The following is a 23742-nucleotide window of genomic DNA, read 5'->3' as shown; positions in this document are numbered from 1 at the left end:
TTCCATATATGTACATATTGATGAGCATTGCTTCTCTCTGGTGATGCTTATTTGATCTTTGATTCTAATGTATCACTTAATTGTAAAGAAAATTAAGCATTTATTTTTATGATATTGGATAAATGATCAAAATGGAATAGACTAACTGTAAAATCAAATATTGGTGTTCAAAGCACTGCAGGAACAAGTGACTTTGTACGCAGTCTCGTGCACGGGTGCAAAGTTAATACACCAAAGGATGAAGTTCGCCATGAAAAAATATTTGACTTAGCCGGGATTCGAACCCGGATCTCCCGATTGCTGGTAAGGCGTGCTACCAATCCCGGCTAAGTCAAATATTTTTTCATGGCGAACTTCATCCTTTGGTGTATTTAACTTTGCACCCGTGAGTGACTGCGTACAAAGTCACTTGTTCCTGCTTTGAAATTCGTCGTCGCAGACCAGCGACAAAGTAAGGGTTTTTCACCCCGACAGTGGCTTAGTAAGCACGACCCTCGCCACATGTGCCACAGTGTGGACTTGTGACGTCAACATCTTGTACGGTAAAACCCATCCGGGAGTTCGCTCTGACAAAATGGCTTGGTGGTGGAACTGGTTAACACGCCTGACCGGCAATCAGGAGATCCGGGTTTGAATCCTGGCTAAGTCAAATATTTTTTCGTGGCGAACTTCACCCTTCGGTGTATTTATTGGTGTTCAAATTGTTCGATGGGTATTTCAAGTGTAATCTTTTTTTGATGATGTATTGACTGATCCTTTGTGAGGTAAATATTATTATGTTTTAGTCGTATTGACATCCTCTTTGTTCTTTCACAAAGTTGTTGAAGGTTTGGCAAAATTTGGTAAAGCTTGTCAATCCAATTTTTTGCTTAATTTTTGAAGCTTCATCATGGCATGGACATAATTGTGTTAATGTTGACCCAATGCCATGATAAAGCCTTAAAAATTAAGAGAAACGCAGGCGAGGCAAGTATTTAATAATCTGAACCCTCAAGAACTTCACAGAAGGAATAAAAATTCATGTTGAGCCAACTAGAAAAAAAATGTGTTAACTTCCCCGGGATATTACTTGAGCATGCTTTCATCAAGCAATCAACATCATCAGCAATTTACTGGAAGGGTTTTTTTTTTGTTGGTCCTGATTAATTATATATTCTAAAAAGTTATACCACATACCTATTTATAAAGGAGGAGAAATATTTTCAACCTGCATAGACTACTGGATTCCATTATAATTATGAGTACATATTATCCTATGCAAATTTTATGAAATTTATGTTAAGAGTTTACTCTCTCACTTTTTCTGTGTGATCTCATTTTAAATTTGGCATTTTCTCTTTTCAAGGGTTGCCACAATCTTTTGAAGGCTGGTGCAAGTGGTGCTGTGCAAGCCATGGTATTGAGCTTTGGATCATTGCGTTTTAGCAATCAGCATCTTGAACTGAATATTCATCCCAAATACCTACACCGAGATTATACTTTCAGGCAAGTGTTTTGCATTTTTATATGGATGTACATTAGGGCGGATCGGAAAAATCGATTTTTTTCAAATCCATCTGGCCCATTGAAAAAAAGTTGTGGGACCGATCAAAAATAAGGCCTGAAAATTTTGAGACCTCTAGGTGAACCCCTGACCCACGCTCAAATGAGATTTAGGGGGGGAGGGTCCAATTTCGAAAAATATAATATTTTATGGTCATTCCCTATAGATTTTGCCGAGTTACTGCCCATTAGGGCAAAATTTTCGTGCATTTTGACGTATCTGCCACCGTTTAGCCACAAAATTCCTTATTTGAGTCCGCGTCCGCGAAGAAAATATTCCAACGCCCTCGCAGCGTCGCGGATACAAGAGCGGCAGGCCAATCCCGTCCCCTCCCCGCTCGCTTCTCCCCCTCCCACGCCTCGAGTACAGCAAAATTCATCCTGCGTGTGCTGCTAGGAGGGAGTTCATCCTTGATAATATAAATCGGAAGATGGTGGAAGGTAAATTATGATGAGTAGTGAGACGACTTGTTTCTTATTTGGCGCCTCGTCGGCATTAAACAAATCGATGTTACCGACTTTTAGAGAAGTGATGAAATATTTATAGATCCGAGAACGCAGGAAAGGAGCCTACGGTCTATGAAAAGGCCTCTTGAGTGGCTATAAAGGCGTGCGACCTATAGTGACGCGCTTCTCATCCATAATGTGTGACTAAATGGATTTAGCGGTACCACAGGAAGTACTAAAACTTACGGAAAATGGGAATATGCCAAAAGTAGGGTTTTATTGAAGTACAAAACTCAAACACTTTTAAAGGAACATTTGAAATTATGATATATTTTTGTGTGTTGTGAAAGAAGGAGCATAAAGTTCCCCCCAATGAAGAAGCATTTTGAGAGACAAGCGGACGAAACGAAAGATGATGGCTGCTGGATTGAATTTTAAAGAAACTCGACAACTGAGGAAAAAAGGGAATCATAGGAGAGCATTGAGTCAAAATCCTCAATTCTTGTATGGAAAAATAGTATCAAAAATTTTCTTCATCAATTCATCTGAAGAAAATTAAACTGACGAGAAATCAGCCTATTTGTATCTCTGCTTTCATCATAAAATAAATATTAAGGGCTATAAACTCACATTGGAACTTTTTCGGGGAAAATGCGTCTACGAACTGTGATAGAGGTATATGCAAGAACCAAGCAACAGCAATGATCATTCCCGCAACTTTAGCTGACGCAAAAGTCTTAACTTCGTAAGATACATCAAAGCCAGTGTACCCGAATTACTTACGTAGACAGAAAAAGATGCTAATTACTGTGAATACGAAAAGAGAGGTATCAAAGGGCTCCATTTTGATGAAATAAATGTGTAATTTTGACAAATACTTTTGTCTGATGAAAAAAGGTAAGAGGACTTTTCAATCCAAGTTTAAAAGGGAATGTGTGGCGTTAGTTGAAGAAACAGGGTCACACCTTTGGGGGTTTGCCTCCCCCGTCGGAGTATTAGCAATAGTTATCAAATCTGCGATTCTCGATTCCTTTCCGAGTGAAAACTAGATACAAAAAATTAAAAAGGATTTGAATGCGATGGTACTAAGTGAATACCGCCCAAAAAGGAGGTATCATCCCTCTGCTACAAGCATTTTTCCAACATCCCTTGAAGTGTGGGTAAACTCTTCTCGGGATTCCCACCATGTTAATTTTTCCACAAGGGGCAAAGTTTCGACCTCTGGGCTCATCATCGGGGATACATTTTTTGAATCCCGAGAAGAGTTTATCCACATCATTCGCCGGGAAAGCATAAAATCATATTTCATCTTTGCAGTGGTCTATTTGCTAATTGCACTAAGTTGGCTTTTTTTGACTAAGAATTTTCGACATAAACATTGGGAGGGCAATATAGGGACCCAATTGGCATTGTTGGAAGGATGCATTTGGCGACCAATCTAAGATTATTTTAAACGCTGGATTTGAATATCATCGTAAAGGACTACGCGCTGATTATGTATTCGAGAGAGACATCCGGTTATATGTGACCTTAGCGCTGTGGAAATTCAAAAATCTATTGGTGAACGTTCAAATTTGAAGTTAAATATTCCATTTATTATACACCCGGACGAGAGATTCGTAAAGGAATTAACCAAAACTTTGTTGACAGCAGCGAAAGATGAGGAATGACACTGACATAAGAAATACAGACTGGAAAGCAGATAATTGAGTAATTCTTTCGTGATTGTTCCTCCACAGACGATGCTGAAACATCAAATATTAGTTAGACTTACGAAGAAAGACGCACTGGGTGTGAATTTTGGTGTATTTGGGCTGAGGCATGTATAAATATTTCATCACTTCTCTAAAAGTTGGTAACATCGATTTGTTTAACGCCGACGAGGCGCCAAATAAGAAACAAGTCGTCTCACTACTCATCATAATTTACCTTCCACCATCTTCCGATTTATATTATCAAGGATGAACTCCCTCCTAGCAGCACACGCAGGATGAATTTTGCTGTACTCGAGGCGTGGGAGGGGGAGAAGCGAGCGGGGAGGGGACGGGATTGGCCTGCCGCTCTTGTTTCCGCGACGCTGCGAGGGCGTTGGAATATTTTCTTCGCGGACGCGGACTCAAATAAGGAATTTGGTGGCTAAACGGTGGCAGATACGTCAAAATGCACGAAATTTTCGCCCTAAAGGGCAGTAACTCGGCAAAATCTATAGGGAATGACCATAAAATATTATATTTTTCGAAATTGGACCCTCCCCCCCTAAATCTCATTTGAGCGAGGGTCAGGGGTTCACCTAGAGGTCTCAAAATTTTCAGGCCTTATTTTTGATCGGTCCCACAACTTTTTTTCAATGGGCCAGATGGATTTGAAAAAAATCGATTTTTCCGATCCGCCCTAATGTACATGCCTGTATGCTGTATGTGCCCATTTATATTATCTGTATCTGTGTTTAAGCCTCATACAAATTTCTGAATTAAGTCATTTTGCTGGATTCTTGGTGCTGTAGGACGTGTTCATTTTTTGTCATTGTTTTCCCTTGTTGATCTATGCCGAAACTTTTTATGACTGTTTGAGGGAGAAATTTTTGTTGTCCTTTGCTAAATGTTTTTTGATTATTTACCTTATTGCATTGAAATCTCAAAAATAACAGGCAGCTTTATTGGAACTCTCTCTTAAGTTCTGTTTCGCTCTTAGAAAAAACTTTTTAGACATAATTAATATTTTTGTGTATTTTGATAGAGTACTGCTATTTTCCGTATGCACGATGCTGGATTAACTTTTTTATGCTGTGGGTAAAAGTTTTTATACATATATATACATCTTAACTTCTAGAAATGGATTCTTAATTTGGACTTGGCAAGTTTCCCTCTTCAAGTATTTCAAACCCCTTCCAGTCTATCCATGTCATACCCCTTCTTCATGCAGAAGTTTCAGTATTAGTTTTTATCTTTGAAGATAAGATTGGAAAAAGGAGGCGGGGAATTCTATTTTTGATTTTAGAGAATAAGAGAATAGTAAGGTTATGTGCAGTGGAGAAAGGTAAAGATTAAAGATTTCTGAGAGCTGTTGGCTTTACTGACTGCAAATTATTTCACTTTTAACTAATGAGTGAACCTACATTGTCCCTGCAGCTCCAGTAATCTAACCTAAAACTTCATTCAGTGGAGCCCTAAAAATGAAGTATACATAGTGTAAGACGAATTTATGTATAAAGATGTTTGTGGGCTTTAATGCTCTTGTTATTTGCCATTTTTTCCATCATATTAAAAACTGAGTACTGTAATGGCGCTGAGAAGTCTTTGAGTGTTAATTCTGATATTTTTAATGAATATTGATTTTTTATTACTTTCTACTGCAGGAGAGTGAGCTATGGAAATTTAACACATGTCAACATCAGCATTGTTGTGAAAGATGATAATAAAGCAGTCCTGTGTGTTGCTTTGGATAGAAGTGATAAGAATTATTATGCCTGTGATGGTGGTTGTCTTGATGATCCTGTGCAGCTTGGGTGAGATTTAGCTATGTACTATTAGCTGCTTAAATCTGTAACTTTTTGATGTACATATTCCATTTTACATTTGTTTCCTATCTTTTATTTATTTTTGCATATGCATTGATAATGTGGATGACTCCCGACTTGAATGACCTTGGTGAGAATGATGCTGTAATTATAATGACAAAATTGTTATGATCTATGTCAATTTCTCGTAGGATATGTACAGGGACAGAAGGATTAATACACATAGTACATTGGTCATTTGTGTCTCTCTCTTCTCTGGAGAAAGATCCCTGAAAAGATAAGATGAAGAAAAGAGATAGAGGCTGCATCCCATTTCAAATTAGAGCAAATTGTCTTCCATAAACTCCTCCTTTTAATGGGGAATTAAATGCATCTGGGTAAATGAGGCAACTTTTGAAACAGCAACAGAAATTTTGTCAATACAAACTTAAGCAAATGGGAATTACTGGGCTTCATTCTTCATTTTTGAATCTAATTAGCCCTTTATATAGCAAGCAATTTCCAGGGATTACGAGTTCTTGTTCAACCAAGCTTCCACTGTACTTGTGTATTGTAAATTAAAAAGTTATTTATTAATAGCTATGGCTATAATAAAAGGTGTGAGAATATTTGGTGACATATAGTTATGTGCAATTCTCGATTATGTATTTGGTTTGCAGTTTACATATTTTGGCTCTATCTCTCCCTATTTATCTCTTCCCTACATAAAAACTTTCAAAGAATAATCCAAAGGCTGCAATAATTAAACTCTTTCATAAATCATTGTATCTCGATGTGTACGTATAAAAAGATAAGCCATAAAATGTATTAACTAAATACATATGGTAATTTATATATCCTATCAATCAGTGGCGGCTCGTGAGTCAAATGCTTGGGAAGGCACACTTCACCGGGGGGTCAATATTTTTGTAATTATTTTGTGTATTTTAGTGAGTTTTAAGGCTATCTTGGTATTAAATTTGTTTAATTTAAATATTATAATAGTAAAATTTAAACCAAAACAAGGTATTCTGCAATGCTGCAGCACCAAGTAGACGCCAGATTATAATGCCGCCAGCTGTAGCGGCGATGTCATCTCTCTAGATACATTGCTCTGCGCATGCTTGGACGGTGTCCCAAGACTTCCATGAGGCACAAGCTTAGACGCATCATAGCATCAGCAGCCCCCACCACTACCACTCTTCATATCACTGCATGGTGATGGATTGGGACAATCTGGCCAGTGCCATGCGGCTACATATGCGAATTTCTCGTGCTATTTTTGCGTTTTTTTCCTAAATTTTCAATGTATGCGATTGAAAAAACACTTTGGTTAATTAGATGTATGATTATAATGTAATGGGTATTTTTTTCCTTTTTTCAAATCTTTGGGAGGGGCGGTGTCTGAGAGTCCTTATGGGCAATGCAAAGCCACTGCTATCAATGCAAAAGTCAAGTCTTTAGTTACTCATTGATTAAATCACAATATGAAGGAAATATTTGGCTGTTCCTCAGAGAAACAAATGAAAACTGAGCCTCATATTCTTCTGTTAGAGACCTTTGACTTTTAAAACTTAATACAGTGGAACCTCGTTAAAGCGAGTACGGGCTATAGCGAGACCCCCGCTATTACAAGAGATAGCCGATGCACCGTCAATTGATCCTATAATAAGCATGTTAAAAATTTCGTTTTTACGAGGCCCTTTTGGTGTTGGCTCTCGCCATAGCGAGGGTTTCACCGCCGGAAAAACTTACACCAAGACTCCTTAATCTCTGTAATTGCTAGCGATCTGTTAGAAATGAAGTTAATGGAGTGCCCAGTCTCAAATTTATGTGGTAAACTGTCGTTCGATAAATAAGTAGTTAATTTTGGTGAAAATGTTGTGGCATTAGCATTCACGAATGCTTGATCTTCTTTTGTTCCTCGGGCGGCAGAAAGCAGTCGTCAGCATACCCGCACGTCCATGAGTTGCATGTATAGAAAGCATTTGATGGAACACACCATGGCCAAAAAAACATCAAATAGGTCTAAGCGAGAAAATAAAAATAAAGTAGTAATATGAGGTATATTGGCTATTATTTGCACCACCTACGGTAAAGCGACAATTCGCTATAGCAAGTGTTTATTGGTGCACCGTAGGGTGTCGTTTTATCGAGGTTCCACTTTAGTGCACTTGCACAGCACATAGCCTATGCACAAGAAATGATATTTTTATGCCAAGTTCTTTTAGTTTATAAAGAAACCAATACATTATATCCCTTCATCTTAGTCAGTTTTATTTGTGTATGTATTACTGCGTATGTACCTTGTCAAAATTAACAGTTATGTAATCATGCAAAAGTAATACCGTATTTGCACGAATCTAAGATGAACACGATTCTAAGATTCTTTTTGGAACTCCACAAGGGAAAAAAAATTATTTTGAAAATTAATTTGTTAGACGAACACTGGTGCCTAAACATTTATTCTATTTGCATTTTTAAAATTTATTTTTGTTGTTTTTGTTTTTTACGTTCATTATCTTTTGTTTGATTTGCTTTTGCTTTGCTGTTTGCTTTGAATATCCGTGACGAGAGTTTTGAGGTTGCAACTCCATTAAATATAGTAAATTTCTATATTATTTCATCGATCTTGGCACCAAAATATAGAGGAAATAATATTAATGATAGACGTAGCGGAATGCTACTCCTGTTTCCCACTGTTGCGAGCACTGCCACGACTGTCCATCACCTATACATTATTTCTTGCCGCAATGCATCGCCATGGTGACGCAAAATTGCTTGACCCGATGGCGACGCAAGATTGCTTGACGGGCTCGGCGAAATGATGATACCCTGCTTTAACCCGAAAGTCATGCTTATCACCATGTTACCACAAAGATGCGCTGAGAGCTTGGAGAGGATACGAAAGTCAGAAGTCAGCGAAATATTATATACACTCTGCCATCGCAAGAGAGAGCTGCAGACCGGATAGTCATATTCACTACCCGCGTCGTAATTGGGCGATTAATATAAGAGGCCCAAGGCATTTCTTGTTTTATTCCAAAGTGGCCATAAACCAATACTCCCATGAAAAGCAATAAATGATAAAATACTTTAGGATTAAGGTTATCAAAATTTGTGCACATAAACAGAAAAATAGGAAATGCAAACATATTAATTGCTTACAGCAACTAATTGTATTGACAAGTTCATTCTATATGTAATACTATGGCTTCTTCAAGAAGAAATTATGAAAGAAAATTCTTTCACTTGGTGACTTACCTAATTTACATGCTCAAAATATTTCACGAAGAATCATTTTAGTTACTGTCACTATCACATTCACTTTCAGTCTAATCTTTATCACTGCTCTGCCAAAGTTCATCGCCCTCACTTCCATCCATTAGATTAGAATTGCCGCTTTTCTTAAATGCTGTTATAATTATTTCCTCTTTCACTCCTTTCCATGCAGCTAAAATCCAATGCACTAACTGAGATACACTAGCCCTCTTTACGCATCCAGATGGTGTCAGCTCCCATTCTTCAGATGCCAACCAATCTGTATAAAACCTTTTCAATTGATTTTTAAAAGGCTTATTAACGCAAACATCCAAAGGCTGCAGCTGGGATGTCATACTTCCTAGAATCACGGCCAAGTCACTATCTGCTTCTTTCATTGCATCCTTCACAGCCGGAGTAATGTGCCCTCGATAAGAATCCAGAACAAGCAGTGGCTTCAATTTGAGGAGGTGTCCCGGCCGTCGGAACCATACCATTTTCCGCCATTCAGCTACCAATTCACTCGTCATCCACCCTTTCTCATTTGCTCTTACAATCACTCCTGAAGGAAAATTCTCACCCTTGGGCACATTCTTACGTTTGAGAACTAAGTATGGTGGCAGTTTAAATCCATCAGCGGTACAGCGCAGCATCACTGTTAGTCTTTGTTTTTCAGCACCGGCGGAAAGTATCTTCACTTCCTTATCCCCTTTATTTGTCACCCTATATGCACTGGGTATATCAAAATAAACTGGCATCTGGTCAGCATTACCTATTTGGCCAAGAAGATGTCCTTTTTCTTGTCGTTTTCTTATCACTAAATGCTAGAATTCAACCAGCTTCTCTTCAAATTTTGATGGAAGTTTTTGACAAATCGAAGTTCTCCGACAAAGAGAAAATCCTTTCCAAGCCATGAGCTTTTGCACCCAAGATCGACTAGCTCCAAATTCAGTCCACAGGATTCCCTAAGTCCGAGCTAATTCTTTTGAATTCTGAATTCTTTCACTTGAATTAATTTCGCTAGAAACTGGTAGTCCTTTAGCCCGCTGGGATATTACAAAGTCACTAAGTTTTGTTTCCAATTCTTCGTACCTCACTTTTTGAGGTCCAGAAAATGCTCTCCTTGTTGCTACACACGAGAAAATCTTAATCGAATCATGTCTCCAGTGTCTAACATTACATTCCGAAATACCAAATACTCTTCCAGCTGCAGAATTGGAATTTTTCTCTGCAAATAATATGACTTTTCTTTTGAAAGCGGCTGTGTAATGACTTCTTTTCTCTCCCATCGTAATACTCTGAAAGGCATGGGATCACAACTGAATTGATCTCTCTAATCAGATGCATTTCATGTTGCCTTCTTACCGTTGCTCTGCGAAAAATGCAACGTCTTTGTTGCAGTTTATTCCATGACAGCCATGAGGCTTTAACGTTAAAATTAAGGTAAATTGTAACCAATCACACAAACATTTTGTGTGTTGATCAAGCTTTAACTAAAACAGAGCCAAACCCAGGGTAAAGCAGGCGATCTCGCAGACATGGCAGAAGTGCACCTGGCGACTTATCGGCTCGCACCGAATCTTTGCCTGCTGCCAAAAAATGGTTAATGTTTTTTTTCTTAAATGCAACATGAAATAAGCTAAATGACTGTTCAGCTATTTTTGACGTTGGTTTTTCATTGTATAGCTATCAGGTGGCAAACTCTGGTATTTTTTTCCGACATAAATTACACAACCCGATTGACGTCGAGAATTTTGCATCCAATTGTAAGAGGAACCCACGTTTCTGAAGGAGTTGAGAGGGAAAAGAACCTCGTCTTAGATTCATGCAAATACGGTAATTTAAAACTCGTTAAAACAAATTAATTCATATTAATGCTTATAATTAACTATGCCTACGGTTCAGTATGTTTCTTCTGTAGAGAGGCTTCTAGTTCAGCTCTCAGAGAAGTTCTGGGGTAATATTGCATGAGCTCTCTGAGTGCAGTCGGCCATTTGTCTGAGTGGAAGAAGTACACCGTCAGTCCTTATAAAGCAATAAAATGTAGCAGACTGCCGAAGAAAATCTTGAGGATTGAATTTATGTAACTAAAAGTAGCCTCCGATGCAATCGGCTTTACAAAACTTTTAACGTCAAATTAACTAATGGTGGTAATGCCGAAAAAAATGGAAATTCCAAAACGCGTACGCCAGGGAGGCAATTAAATCAATGCAATAAGCATTTCCAGCACAATTCGCCCACCTAGACTATCGGAGTGGAAAAGAATGTACCCGAAAGTCAATCTACAAAATATGACATCAAGTTTGCCATAGTTAATTGTCGTAGCATTAAAAACAAGAGCGCAAAAAGTGAAGCACATAGCATATTACATATTAGCTCTTTTTATAGACCTCCAAACTTCGCAATTGATATTATTTACCAATTAGATTATCAAATATCTGCATTTATTTGGAGAGGCAGCTAAGGTGTAATAATTACTAGGGGAAATTTTAATCTCCCATCTGTAAATTAGGATTCTTAACCTGCAAATCGAATTCAAAGAATAGGGAAGTAAATTAGCATGATCTTACAACGCACAAGCAATTCACTCACTACGACTTGACAAGTATATGAGAGGAAATAAAATATTAGTCTTTTTAGGATTAAGCCACTATAAGTTGATAAAACAAATCAATGTTATTGACCGTTTGAGTGATCACAGAGTAATTTTTGCAACCTTAAAAATCGGAGTAGACTCATTTGTAAAACCAAAACGTAATATTTATTTGATACATGCAACTTCATTAAATTTGGCAAGAAGTTTGATAAATCGTACACGGACTTCGTAGCTAAAGCAGATAATAAAATCTTCGACGTATCATGTAAATGCTTTGTAGAAATTCTACGTCAACTAATTTAATCCGTAAAAACTGAAATTGATAGCAAAAAAACCTCGGTGGTACAACAACGAAGTTAGGAGGGTCTCTAAGAAACAGAGAAAACTGTAAAACGTACTCAAAAGGTCATTTATATTAGTCAAGCGCAATGTGAGAATATTGTCGGACGAGAAAGTAAAAGATATGTGTTATTTCTCACTCAAATACTGCTACGGGCATACAGAAAGCATTGCACAGATGATAAGCAAATTTGGTTGGGAGCCACAAGAGACTCGTAGGTTACACCAGTGGCGGCTGGTGGTAATTTATCTAGGGTGTGCATAAGAGCAGATATAGGATGATTTAATTATATTATGTTAATCCTAATCCATGAGCGTCATATTTCGTCGTAATAGAATACATAGCAAGCAAAACATATCACTGGTACACTCTACCCTTAAAATTGCATGAACAGAAATAATATTAGCATGTATGAAAATAATTATTCTCAACACTCCTTTACAAGTGACGGTAGTTGAAATTCATTCTCTTTTCCTTACACCCTATGAGGAAGTAGTGTAGAAAACGGCTATACAGATGGCTCTGTAGACGGACTAGGATCCTGGGCGCAGGTAGTGTAGGTGGCGGCTACACCACTACACTACCTGCTAGTCAGTCACCAAAAACATGCACGTGCGCATTCGCATGGTTTTGAGTCTGCTCCCATCGCCCCTTTGAACAGCATATACCCCCCCGCTTACCTCGTCCCGCCAGAGCTCCCTCAAGCGATCGCACAGACCGAAAATGCGCCCGGCATGATGCCACGGGATCGCACACTTGTAGAGCGGTGAATTCGAAAAGGAGATAGCTGTAGCGTTCGGAGGCTCATGTTTCTTGCATATGCAGACAGTACTTTTATCCTTCACGTTGCAAAGGAATAGTTTTCTTTAATAATTTATTCATCTTTGGGTGTGCACTTGCTAACATGCGTATACGCACGCGCCGCCACTGGGTTACACGCTAGGCTTACTTAGATTGCTTGAGCAATGGAGAATGGATATCTTTATGAGCGACGCGGAGAATATCATATTAGGGCCTCACTATGTTTCCAGGTCCGATAAGATAAATAAAGAGATATCTTGCCGAACGGATAGGTATGGGAATTCTTTTTCCACTTGCTCCATAAAGAACCTTAATAAATGCTAGGCGTAATTTTGTAAGAGCATTTCTTTTTGTGTGTAAACGGCAGGTGTCCTAACACCCCCGCCAAACACCTATTGAGGCGGCTTGCATTGGGGTAGTATGTAGGTTTTGATGTATTAAAATGATGATGAAATACTATTTATAATTTTACATTCATGAACGCAATTGATATCACCCATATCTTCAAACTTATTAATCGTGTCACCCAAGAGTTTGCTGTGATATATTTAGGTGGGGTGAATGAGCCGACTTTGGTGTTTTTCTTAAGTTGCCAAGGGTTAAATGAAATAAACCAATTTATTTCCACCTGGTCCTTACACTAATTGTGGTTTGCTCACCCACTGAAAGGAAAGTGTTGGCGCTTTTAATCACGTTATTTCCCACATGTTTTGTGACCAAGAACAAGAAATTAAAAAAATATGACTATCGATCAAATTACAATTATTTTTTTAAATACAGGGTCATCAAATTGATTTCAAATATGAGTGCATCTTATTATTTTGTGAGAATTAAGATTACTGTGGAATGTAGGAATGACACTCAATGTATATTTGACTGTAATTAGCCAAAAAGACTTGAAGATACAACTACTCTCACCCCCTCCCCGATTATTTCTTCTCCGTGAATGAATTGGTCTAGATATGTGTTAAGGTAGACAAAGTCATCATTTTAATAACTTAAGTCATTAAAAAAATTCAGTACGAAATTTTTCTTGAGTCATCTGCATAGATTATATTGATGTTATTAAGGATGTCCCTTTAAAAAGTAAAAAAAGTTTGACTTCGGATTCGAATACTCCTAGAACTTAACTGAAATTACCGTGCACAGTATAGACCTACTCAGCCACGGAGCGACGTATTAGAAAGAGCTAAACGATGAGTCTAAATATGAATCTAAAGATAGGGAAAACCTCGCACGGAGGCCGAAAGAAGACACTCCAATGGCCCATTGTGATCGTGGACGTTAGTTACCTCAGTTAATTCCATCCGCTAATCTTATTTCCAATTGGGCTTATGCTCCTGGAGTTTGACTCCAGCTTCGGTGGCTAGGTCGCGTCCACCTCCTGCCTCCAAGGATGCAGGTCACTTTATGTGCCAACTTCACAAGTTTTCACCGACCCGGCCCCATCAGTTAAGTGGGACTCCTGGGTGTCTACATCCTTTTGAAAACGATAGTACATAATATAGAATATTATGTAGTTGTGAAAAAAATTTTTACCTCCTGCCATTTTGACAGTATTTCAACCAATGGATCAAGGAGTTATTGTGGTAATGAAAAAGTATTGACCGGGATAACTATTATAGGTTTAGATGATAGAAGATAAGGATTTACTCCAATTTTGGAAAAAAATAATATTGTGATAATTAAAGGAAATACAGTAAACTCTTTAATACAAACAACCCTATTACGAAGTTCTTGTTTTTACAAGTCAATTTGTTGTTCCTAATGAAAAGGCTAATCCAATCTAGAGCAAAAGAAAAATTATTACAAACAAAACATTAGAAATTTTTGTCATGGGAGAATTACAAACCTCATTCTCAGTCCCGGTGGTTACAAAAAGAACTTTATTACGAAGTTCCACGGATCAGCAACGGCATTTAGGTACAGTAGAATCCTGATTTAAGGTTTTTCAGGGGGGACAGAATTTAAAACACTAAATGCGGAAAAACACTAAATGAGGACCTGCCATTTTTTTCAGGTTTTAGGGTCTGTAATGATTTGAATGGCTTTTTATGAATAAATAATCGTATTTTAAGTAACTAAAAGGTGCTGAACGCAGCAAAAAATTCTTTAATGAAATCTTCTCTGCCCTATGAAGGTTGGATAATACTTTTCAGGAATCAGCTAAAAAGATGGGTAGTAAAAATAAGTAATGAGAGGATGACAATTGTTTTAATGAAATATTTTAAGAAAATTCTAATAAACATCAACTTAAAAGCATTCCCACACAGATTATTATTATGGACATTTGTGATTCCATTTTTATGCATATTTCAGTGGCCTCGATGAAATTTAGAATTGTTTCTGTAAAAGTGACATGTAGGTGATTATAGCATTTCTAATATAATAAGAAAAGGTGTAAGTAGGTACTCGAAAAATCATGAGGAATGAGTGAAATAAAGGGAGAGCATAAGATTGCGAATCCCGAATTCTCAACTACCGAATATCTAGTAAAAGGGAGGTTTTCTGGAATTTTGCCAACTTAACGTTTTCTGTTGCCTCGGCGAAACAAGGGATTTATGAGCCTTTAAAAAGCCTCCTATGCGCACGTTTTGGATTTCGAGGTCATCCAAAAAAGTAGAATCTTATTTTAGTATGCGTACAAGTCGATGGTGATTCAACTCGATGATAACACCAGATTCGTTGTCATATATCCGCGGCCTTATGCAGGTCGAATGGAGCCGGGAGAAGTTGCTTACGCGGCGCGCTGATCACCTTGACTCCGACTCGCCTTGTTTCTCGGCAGCTTTTAATAAAATTTGGTTGGACCTTGAATAACGATTAGCTAAACTCTGTTACGTGAAAAGGTTTAATCTTCAACAGAACTGGATTTCATCCGAAAAATTGTCAGTGCCTCTGAAGTTTGGCAATTTCGTCAGGGTTATGATGTCGAAGTCAACCACCAAGGGATACCTGCCGGATTTTCGTATTTTTCCGCGCTCATCTATTCTACCGTAAGTATGCGGTAATTTTTTTCCAGCATGAGCGATTTATTTAGAGTCATGGACCGTGATAGTTCGTCAAAACTCCGATTGTCATTCTCTTTTGACATTAATTAGCACCAGATAAATATTTTTGAATCGACAGCGATATCAACCAGCCGCATGTCGATAAATTGGCTCCGGGATATCTAAATTACGATGTAAAATAATGTTGTTCCGTAGGGAAAGAATGCTCTCACTCACGGTCATGACAGGGGAAACACTTCCTCTGTTCTTTCGCTGTTCCTCCGTGGAAACTGACCTTGGAATGGATTATAGAAAGAATCTTCTAGTGAACTGCGCAATTTATATTGGGCCTCCTCTTTTGAAAAGAGAAAGTAGCCGACTGAAAAAATATTGGGCTAATAATCGACTGCCCGTAGGAAGTAGAGTAAAAGGGGCATAAGCCATCAATTGAAAACATAACGAGAAAACCATTATTGTAGCGGCCCTCGGAGGATAACTCGTGTCATTAGTCGTCACGTATCATCGAAGTCAAGTTCAAGAAGTGAAGGATAAGGTAGTTCGAGGTTATTAAGGGATGACTTTGCTCCATTAGATCGGATCTGATACAAAAAGTGCCTGGTGTTTGGATCAGAAGGGGAGCGAAACGTTACGAGAAGACAAATCACCCAACTTGCGAGTTGAAGGTCGCAGCGCTGCGCTCGCGGAAGAAAGCAGTTGAAGAAGCGTTCCCCGATAGATTCTATCGACTCTTGGTAAACTTTCATGTGACTGTTCTTGTTGATGAGCATAAATTCGAAGATTTGGATGAACCGTCATGAAAAAACGTTAAATCGGGCAAAAAAATCTTGAGCGGGACAAATTTTTACGACCATAAATGCGGAAAAACGCAAAATGCGGAAACACTAAATACGGATAATTTTTACATTGTCCTAATAGGGAATGAATCGGGACCCAAAAAAATAAACGCTAAATGCGGAAAAACGTTAAATGCGAAGACGTTAAATCCGGATCCGACTGTAGATATACCCTACGCTACGCCATAATTGTTGCGCTATGTTTAAGCTATCCTTGCTCTCTGTGTCCAATAGTGTCAATTATGGTACTTTCATCACTAGGAGGTACTTCAGTATCCATGCAACTTCATATTTAGGCTACTGCTTCATCCCTGTGGAATCAAGAGGATCCACTTATTACCTCTCGTTGATTGACCATGCAGTATCATCTTCTTATGAGCAATCTATTGACGAACTTTCAATGACATGAACATTCATCAAATAAATGCGTACTCGAAGTTTCAAATTTAGCACCTATGGAGTTGGCTGATGCAACATGGTGTGGCACAGAGGAACTTGCATTTTAGGCACAGTCTCAACGAAGTATCAATAAATCTGTTGTAAATTCTGGAACTAATCGGCATTTTGCCGTTCTTCCTTCCCGTGGACTGTGAATTATTTCGGCTCCAGCCGTGTCATATGTACAGCTGGATCAGTTCGTCACAATTCGGAGTTAATGTAAAATTACAAAGCAGTGTTGCATTATGCAGGATAACTTTTCTATGCCTTGCAAAGGTTTATCAACTTACCAACAAGGTCTCAGAGTGCATCTTGTTCATTTGTCGAGGACTTACTGTGTTTTGGAAGATATCCACCCTTGATTGCATCATGCAGCAGCCAAGGAGTTTGAATTTCACGCATGGATGTTGTTGATGCCAAATGGTCATGTCAATGGGAAGATGACCAGAAACTGCCAGACTGATTTGGGAGCGCAAGAGCTAGGCAGTCCAAAATTGTTTTCCTTAGGATCACCTTTAAAGCAGATAACTTCAAAGCCAAAGGAGAATATTTCAAGATATTATTTTGTAAGAAATTAACGTCTTTAGTTGCGAAAAAATTCCAGAGAGCACCACTAATGCTTAATTTTGTTTGAATGGTAAGAAGCTATTGGTATTAAGATCCATTTTGGTCAATTTGATCTCCATTGAGCTGTCCCTGGTATATGCAATTGTTCTACAGCTTAATTAAAGTTAACTATAAATGATATGCTATGATTGAGAAAGTGCTGGGAGTAATGAAAGTTACCTGCATTTAGCTGCATTTTCCTAGATAAAATCAAATGAATTTGCTTTTTTTATATATTTATGTGCAATTTAATCGCGAGTATTATTCACATGACTCTGAAGTTATTCCGCAGTGCCACTCTATGTATGGGAGATTGAAGAGACAAGAACATTTTGGAAGGTATGTTTTCTTTGCGATGATTCCCAAAAGAAATGTTCTTACAAACTTCGTTATTACAAACCTCCGGGTTTTTCGTCGGGTGAACTTCGCAATAACAAAGAGTCTACTTACATATACTGTTTTTTTCAATTTCTGGCCTTTGGTTAATTCTCGATACAAAATATTTTCTACATAGCTAGGTAAAATCTGAAAATCACTGCCATATATATTATATGCTCAATTATCCATGTTTATTTAATATGTATCTGGGTTTTGTCTTATATCCATTGGCACAGATATTGAGAGTTAAATGTAAATAGGTAGTAGGTATTTTTGTTTAGGTTTATTTGGAGAATGCAAGAATTACAATTGCTCAAAGAATTCCTTGCTAATTTTGGGTAGATTTCATCCTTGCTATGGATATCAATGATTCAAATATTAGGTGATTCTTATTTTGGATTTGCAGCTAGTGGTTTTGTATAATAACACTAATTCAATTTGATACTTTTAATCAGTAAGAACAATCTTCTGTTGCTCTTTTGTTTAATTTAAATGTGTACTTTTTTATAGGCCTCATAAGACTATGTTTCCTGTGAAGCTGACTGATCCAGTGACAGCTATATTGTACATAACGTATGATAAAAAGCATATGGAAGATTTGAGACATGCAATCCATGTCAAGGAAGTGGTTGAAGGTACTTTTTTCATCACAAATTGTAAATTGAAAATTTTTTCTTCTAGATAAATTCTTCCTCTTTCCATTTGCTCAATCCTTTACTTCATAATAACTGGTATGATTGATATTCTTGACAGAATACATTTTATGCTATAACAGGCATTGATGGTACTACTTACATTTTATGTTGAGTGCATGTAACTATTTTTTCCAACAAATGCTTTGTGGTGGATGATGCTATCACTGTTTGCCATGTCAACCTGATTTTAAATTTGGCCCAAAAATTGAATCCAAATGCAGAAAATGCTCCACAGTCTATGATTTGATCTTGCGAAATCATACGAAAGGAAGCATTTTGACAATATTAGGTTTGCACTGTGCTTCATTTCTAAAATGATTTTTTTCTGGAATGCACACCCTCATATTTAATCCACATGTCAACTTCAAATACAACCCGCCCTAAAACACTTTATTTTTACATTTCATAAAAGTTACTGTGAGAAATCACGTTTACCAGGTATAAAAACACAATGACATTTTTTAAACTTTTTATTTATACGTATGGTACTCACAAATGTAGACAAATCACATCAAATTTACTTCAACCATTCACTTAAGAAAAACTGCCTTAAGTCGGACTTGAATTAAGAAAAATACGTCCTAAGTACAATGCTGTTGTCATCATAAACTTTCTCATCTCATCTTTTCAACTGTGGATCAGTTGCACTGGTGCCCCTTTGTCAGTCAAGACTATAGATGACCCTCAGGATCGTATCTGGCCACACAGGAAGTCCCAGAAACCTGATGTGCAGTAAGTCACAAACCAGTGGCGTAGTGAGGGGGTTTCGGAAGGTCCGGAACCCCCCCTGAAATATAAAAGCGTACTTACTTTGCATCACAAAAGAAAACCAAATGTGGAAAAATCATGGATTTAAAAAAGATTTTTTTGAAAAAGTTTTTTTCGATTATGAAAAGTGTTAAAATTAGTTTAAAAACCTCTCCTTAGTACCCTGTTTTTTTAAATATTTCCCCCTGGTTTTGGAAACCCCCCCAACAAAATTCCTAGCTACGCCACTGTCACTAACTGTTGTCATGTAGCTCAGTGGCATCTTAATCAAGTTCATTGCAGAAAAGCCTCATTCACTCTCAGCACTGGACACAGCATTGGTGTTTATTACTGATAACAGTATTTTAAACATTGGTGGCTGTCAAAGAATCATTGGTGTTTCTCCATATAGTATTGGACTCAGGCCCTGCTTGTACTCCATGAAGTCTTTTATTACTTCATAAGGGCTATCAATCTTGAATATTTCTCAAATATGAGGTAACTCATTTTTGCCATGTGCGATTGCCAAATTTTTAGGCCAGAATTTGATCTTGATTGATCCATATACCTATCCATTCTCCTAAATATCTGTTTCAAATTATTGTCTCTTTGGGGCCTAGAAGTATGATGAGATAATGTTAAAAATCTCTGGACTATACAATCATTTCTCTGTCATTATGTTATGCTTTTCGTGTTTTCCCAAAATATCACTATCAACTCTTTAAGATCACGTCAAAATTGGACCATTGGAATATGGGCTCAAAACTTTAGAGAACACGGCAAAGTAGTAATGTTCAAAATTATTTGTGGTTGTGTTGTGATTCATTGTGATTAATCATCTGGTCACTGTTTTATCAGATTCATGAACCAAGAAGTCTAAAACATAAACTTAACTGTTAGGGTGGGATGAAATTGGCCAGAGGTTATTTTGGTAGCTGACATGACGACTTTCCCCAGTTGTAGTTAATGTAGTGTAAGCCAATGATTAAATTAGCCTCTGTTGCTGTGAAATACAGCAGGCTAATATATTTCCTCATGATATACAAATTTAATAGAGATGTGCGAATAGTATCCGCGAATACTCGAATACCTCGAATACTAGAAAGTATTCGATATTCGAGATCTCGAATAGTTATGCCAAAGGTACCGTCTCGAATACCTCGAATACTTTGAATTTTGCGTCATACACTGTCGCTCGCACGTCGTTGGTAGTTGACTCGGAAAAATGAGAACTCTAGTCGTTTAGTGCATGCAGCGCCGTTTTAGGCAAGCTGACGAAATACATCAAATTTGCGGGTTCGAGCGGTGAAAAGAGTTCGACGTGGGGAACCGAAATTGATCGGATGAAAAAAATCCGAAAATCCCAGGTGTCCTCCATCAGGAGAACCTCAGTTCCGTGGGATAGCAACATTGGCGCATTTCCCACGATCCGCTATCCCCCTCCATTCAGCGTTCGCCCCACCCCCTCCGACGATTTCCTCTTCCCCGAAATCAAACAAAAGGTCCCGGCTCGTGCAGGGATCGTATTACGAAGACCTCAGCTTTGAAAAAAATATCAAGTTGCCAGAAAATAATAGAATCGCGTTTCACCCTTCCCTCTTTCTCCCCACTGACCATTTTCCCGCATCCATCTTTTGATAAAATGAGAGGTGGTTGCCATGTGTCCTTTGTGGCTAGTAACGACAGGCACTTATTTTGAATCTTCCCCAGGAGATGAAACTACCATAGGGAGGAACTCAGTGCCGTGGGATAGTGACATTGGTGCATTTCCCACGATCTGCTATCCCCCTCCATTCAGCATTCGCCTCACCCACTCTTGACGATTTCCTCTTCTCCTAAATCAAACAAAAGATCCCAGCTTGCGCAGGGATTGTATTACAAAGACCTTAGCTTCGAAAAAATATCAAGTTACGCGAGAAAAATAAAAACGTGTCTCGCGCCCACCCCCTTTTCTCACCCACTGACCTTTTTCTACCTACCTGCTTCGAATTTCCCCCTTTCTGGAGGTCAACTGCTGCATGAGTCATCTACTAGCCCAAAAGGTGTCTAACAATGACTTTCGGCAATTATTATTACACCTTTATTGAATTGAAATATTAGTAATTTGCGCGCAATTTAAAAAAGAATAAGACCAAACACGACATATTTCGCACTTTATTTAAGCATTTTAAGCAGGAAAATAAATACCGGGAAGAAGAAGAAGAAATACGACGGAGGCTTAGCATTTTGGCGTAATGCTCAAATAGGGTGGTTTCCTATTATTTTTTTATTGCCTAAATCGAAATATTAATACTCCTGAAGTACGTATTTAATGCTTTTATAGTTTTATAAGACGATATCTATTTTTCGCGATTAAATTAAAAGTGAAAATTTTCAAGCGCGCGAAAACGCGACGGGTAAGTATGAATGCCGGGAAAAACTCCGCGTGACGTCGTTCTGGTTCCCGCTGCCGCAAGTGAGGTGACCTTGGGGCGAGGCTATGAGCGCTATTACGACGCAGGATGCTAGCAGGTAGCCGAGTACCATGCTAGCTGGTAGCGCTTGGCTTAAATAAGGATTATTAATACCTTATCAAACAGAATGTGTGATTATTAAGACATGTTTCCCTGAGCTCTGTGCCTCATGCATGCATTGGTAACCTCAGACGATGTAAAACTACGATACTCTCGCGTAGAAACTAGGTCCCTGTGATGTCACGTGGAGTGGCATCGCATAGGCGCCAATCTGGCCTTTTTCAAATGAGGTAAAATTGACCATTGCCATTGGTCTAAACCGGTATTTCTAGAACGAAATAATTTGTATATTATGAATACAGTAATGGTGGGTAACGAATCACAATCAATGCCTTTCGTTTTCTTTAATGAAGGAAACTACCCTATTGTTTACATAAAATTAAAATATTCCATTAATCAGCTAAATTCCTGTTTGAATCCTTTAAAGGCAATCACAATTACTCGCCAAAATCTTGGGTTTCCTGCTGCATAGGCGACCTAGTCAAAAATTTTCACATTCATCGTTTATTATTCGAGGTATTCGAAATTCGAGGTATTCGAATATTCGAGCAATGATTTGATATTTGAATTCGAGAAATCTACTATTCGACCCATCCCTAAAATTTAACATTCAACTTTATAATGTAGAATAATTTTAATTCGTTTTTAATGGGATGTATAAGAGATGTATGATTAACTAATGCTAATCATTAACCTTAGCATTTGTCTTAAGCTGTAGCATTTGGCTGTGGGAAATATTTCTTGTCAGTACTCTGAGAAGAAGGTTTATGCCCTGACGTTAAAATTAAGGGAAAATACTTACAGATTTGAATTTCAACAAATGGTGTTGTGGCCTCTCTCCTTACGTTGTATTCATGATGCTGCCTTTTAAGCACATGTGAAGACTTTTAAATTGGAGTGGCTATTAATGGGGTTTTGGGAATTGGTGGGTTATTGTTAAAATGATTACAGCCAATTGTTTATCAAGGGCTTTTATTAGAAGTCTTTGACCTTTTTTCTTCTCATGCAAATGATGCTTCTAAACTTAAATATAGCAGTAGTGTGCTTGGCACTGATCAGAATTATTCCTTCTACACGTTCTGGTTGCTAGCCAATTGAAATTAGCCATTCAGAGTGAAAATCAAGCGGAATCACTGATCAGCGTCAAGCACATCTCCCTGACATATCCTTTTTTTTAGGGGCAGACCTAAATTAATCTATGTATATTAATCTCTTTGTGAATTTAATGTATTTGGCAATTTTGCAAATGTTCTTTAATTTCTTTTCACAACCAGTATCAATATGTATTGTATTATCTTCAGGATAATAAAAGACCTAAGATAGTATAAAATGTATTTAAACTGGTCATATAGAGAAATTTCAGTATTTGTGGGAAATTACTGGTAACTTTTAAATTATGTACTTATACGTCAGAATTCCCCCAGATTAAGCCTGAATCAACTCTCTGTAATATATTTCTCTTGCTGACCCTCAGCTCCTCCGCACGAACACCATGTGATTGCTCTCCACAAGCATGGCCATCACCTTGGCGGTCTTCCAACTCTCTTCTGGGTCTCCATATGTTTCTTAATAACAGTGTTCCACTTGTTCCTGTGCAAACTGATCTACAATGAGTATTGTGGATCCCAAGACAAGTATCGTACTAGGTATGGTAAACTTTAAATAGAAATGTGCTTCAGTGAGTGTTTTCCATCAATGAAGAATTTCATTTTTGTTGATATTTGTGATTTAGAATGAATGTTGGATCTTGTTTGTTCATTTTTAATTTCCAAACAACTGTTTGCATTTCAAGACTTAAAAGCATTAGTTACATAAGAAACTGTTGATTTTGAGTGTGTTGAATGATATGAATTCAATAAGAGTGATATTTCAATCACTCTGTTGCTCTTTTGCCAAATCTGCTGTATTTTTATATCTTCGTGGATTGTAAACAAATGTTGCTATGAATGTAGCAATTTTTTATAATAAAGGTTACATGGATCATATATGTATATATATTTTGACTTGGTACATAATGAGCTATTTGCCAATATATATA

General features: G+C 37.8%; 1 protein-coding gene across 2 annotated transcripts in view; it reads left to right on the top strand.

Annotated features, from left to right (window-relative positions):
* Window positions 1–23742, top strand: part of LOC124170738 (uncharacterized protein KIAA2013 homolog) — a 49962-nt gene that overhangs the window by 19407 nt on the left and 6813 nt on the right. Inside the window, exons 9-12 of one of the 2 annotated variants that reach the window (XM_046549646.1) lie at window positions 1346–1485; window positions 5345–5494; window positions 18260–18384; window positions 23179–23350. In XM_046549646.1, coding sequence (XP_046405602.1) covers window positions 1346–1485; window positions 5345–5494; window positions 18260–18384; window positions 23179–23350 — 587 coding nt within the window. Of the gene's footprint in view, window positions 1–1345; window positions 1486–5344; window positions 5495–18259; window positions 18385–23178; window positions 23690–23742 lie in introns of those variants that run through there. The other variant, XM_046549645.1, reaches the window with a different exon arrangement.

This window comes from Ischnura elegans, chromosome X, assembly GCF_921293095.1.
Source record: "Ischnura elegans chromosome X, ioIscEleg1.1, whole genome shotgun sequence".
Classification (NCBI taxonomy): Eukaryota; Metazoa; Arthropoda; class Insecta; order Odonata; family Coenagrionidae; genus Ischnura; species Ischnura elegans.
Note: the sequence above shows the minus strand (reverse complement) of the source record. Positions and strands in the feature narration are given on the sequence as shown.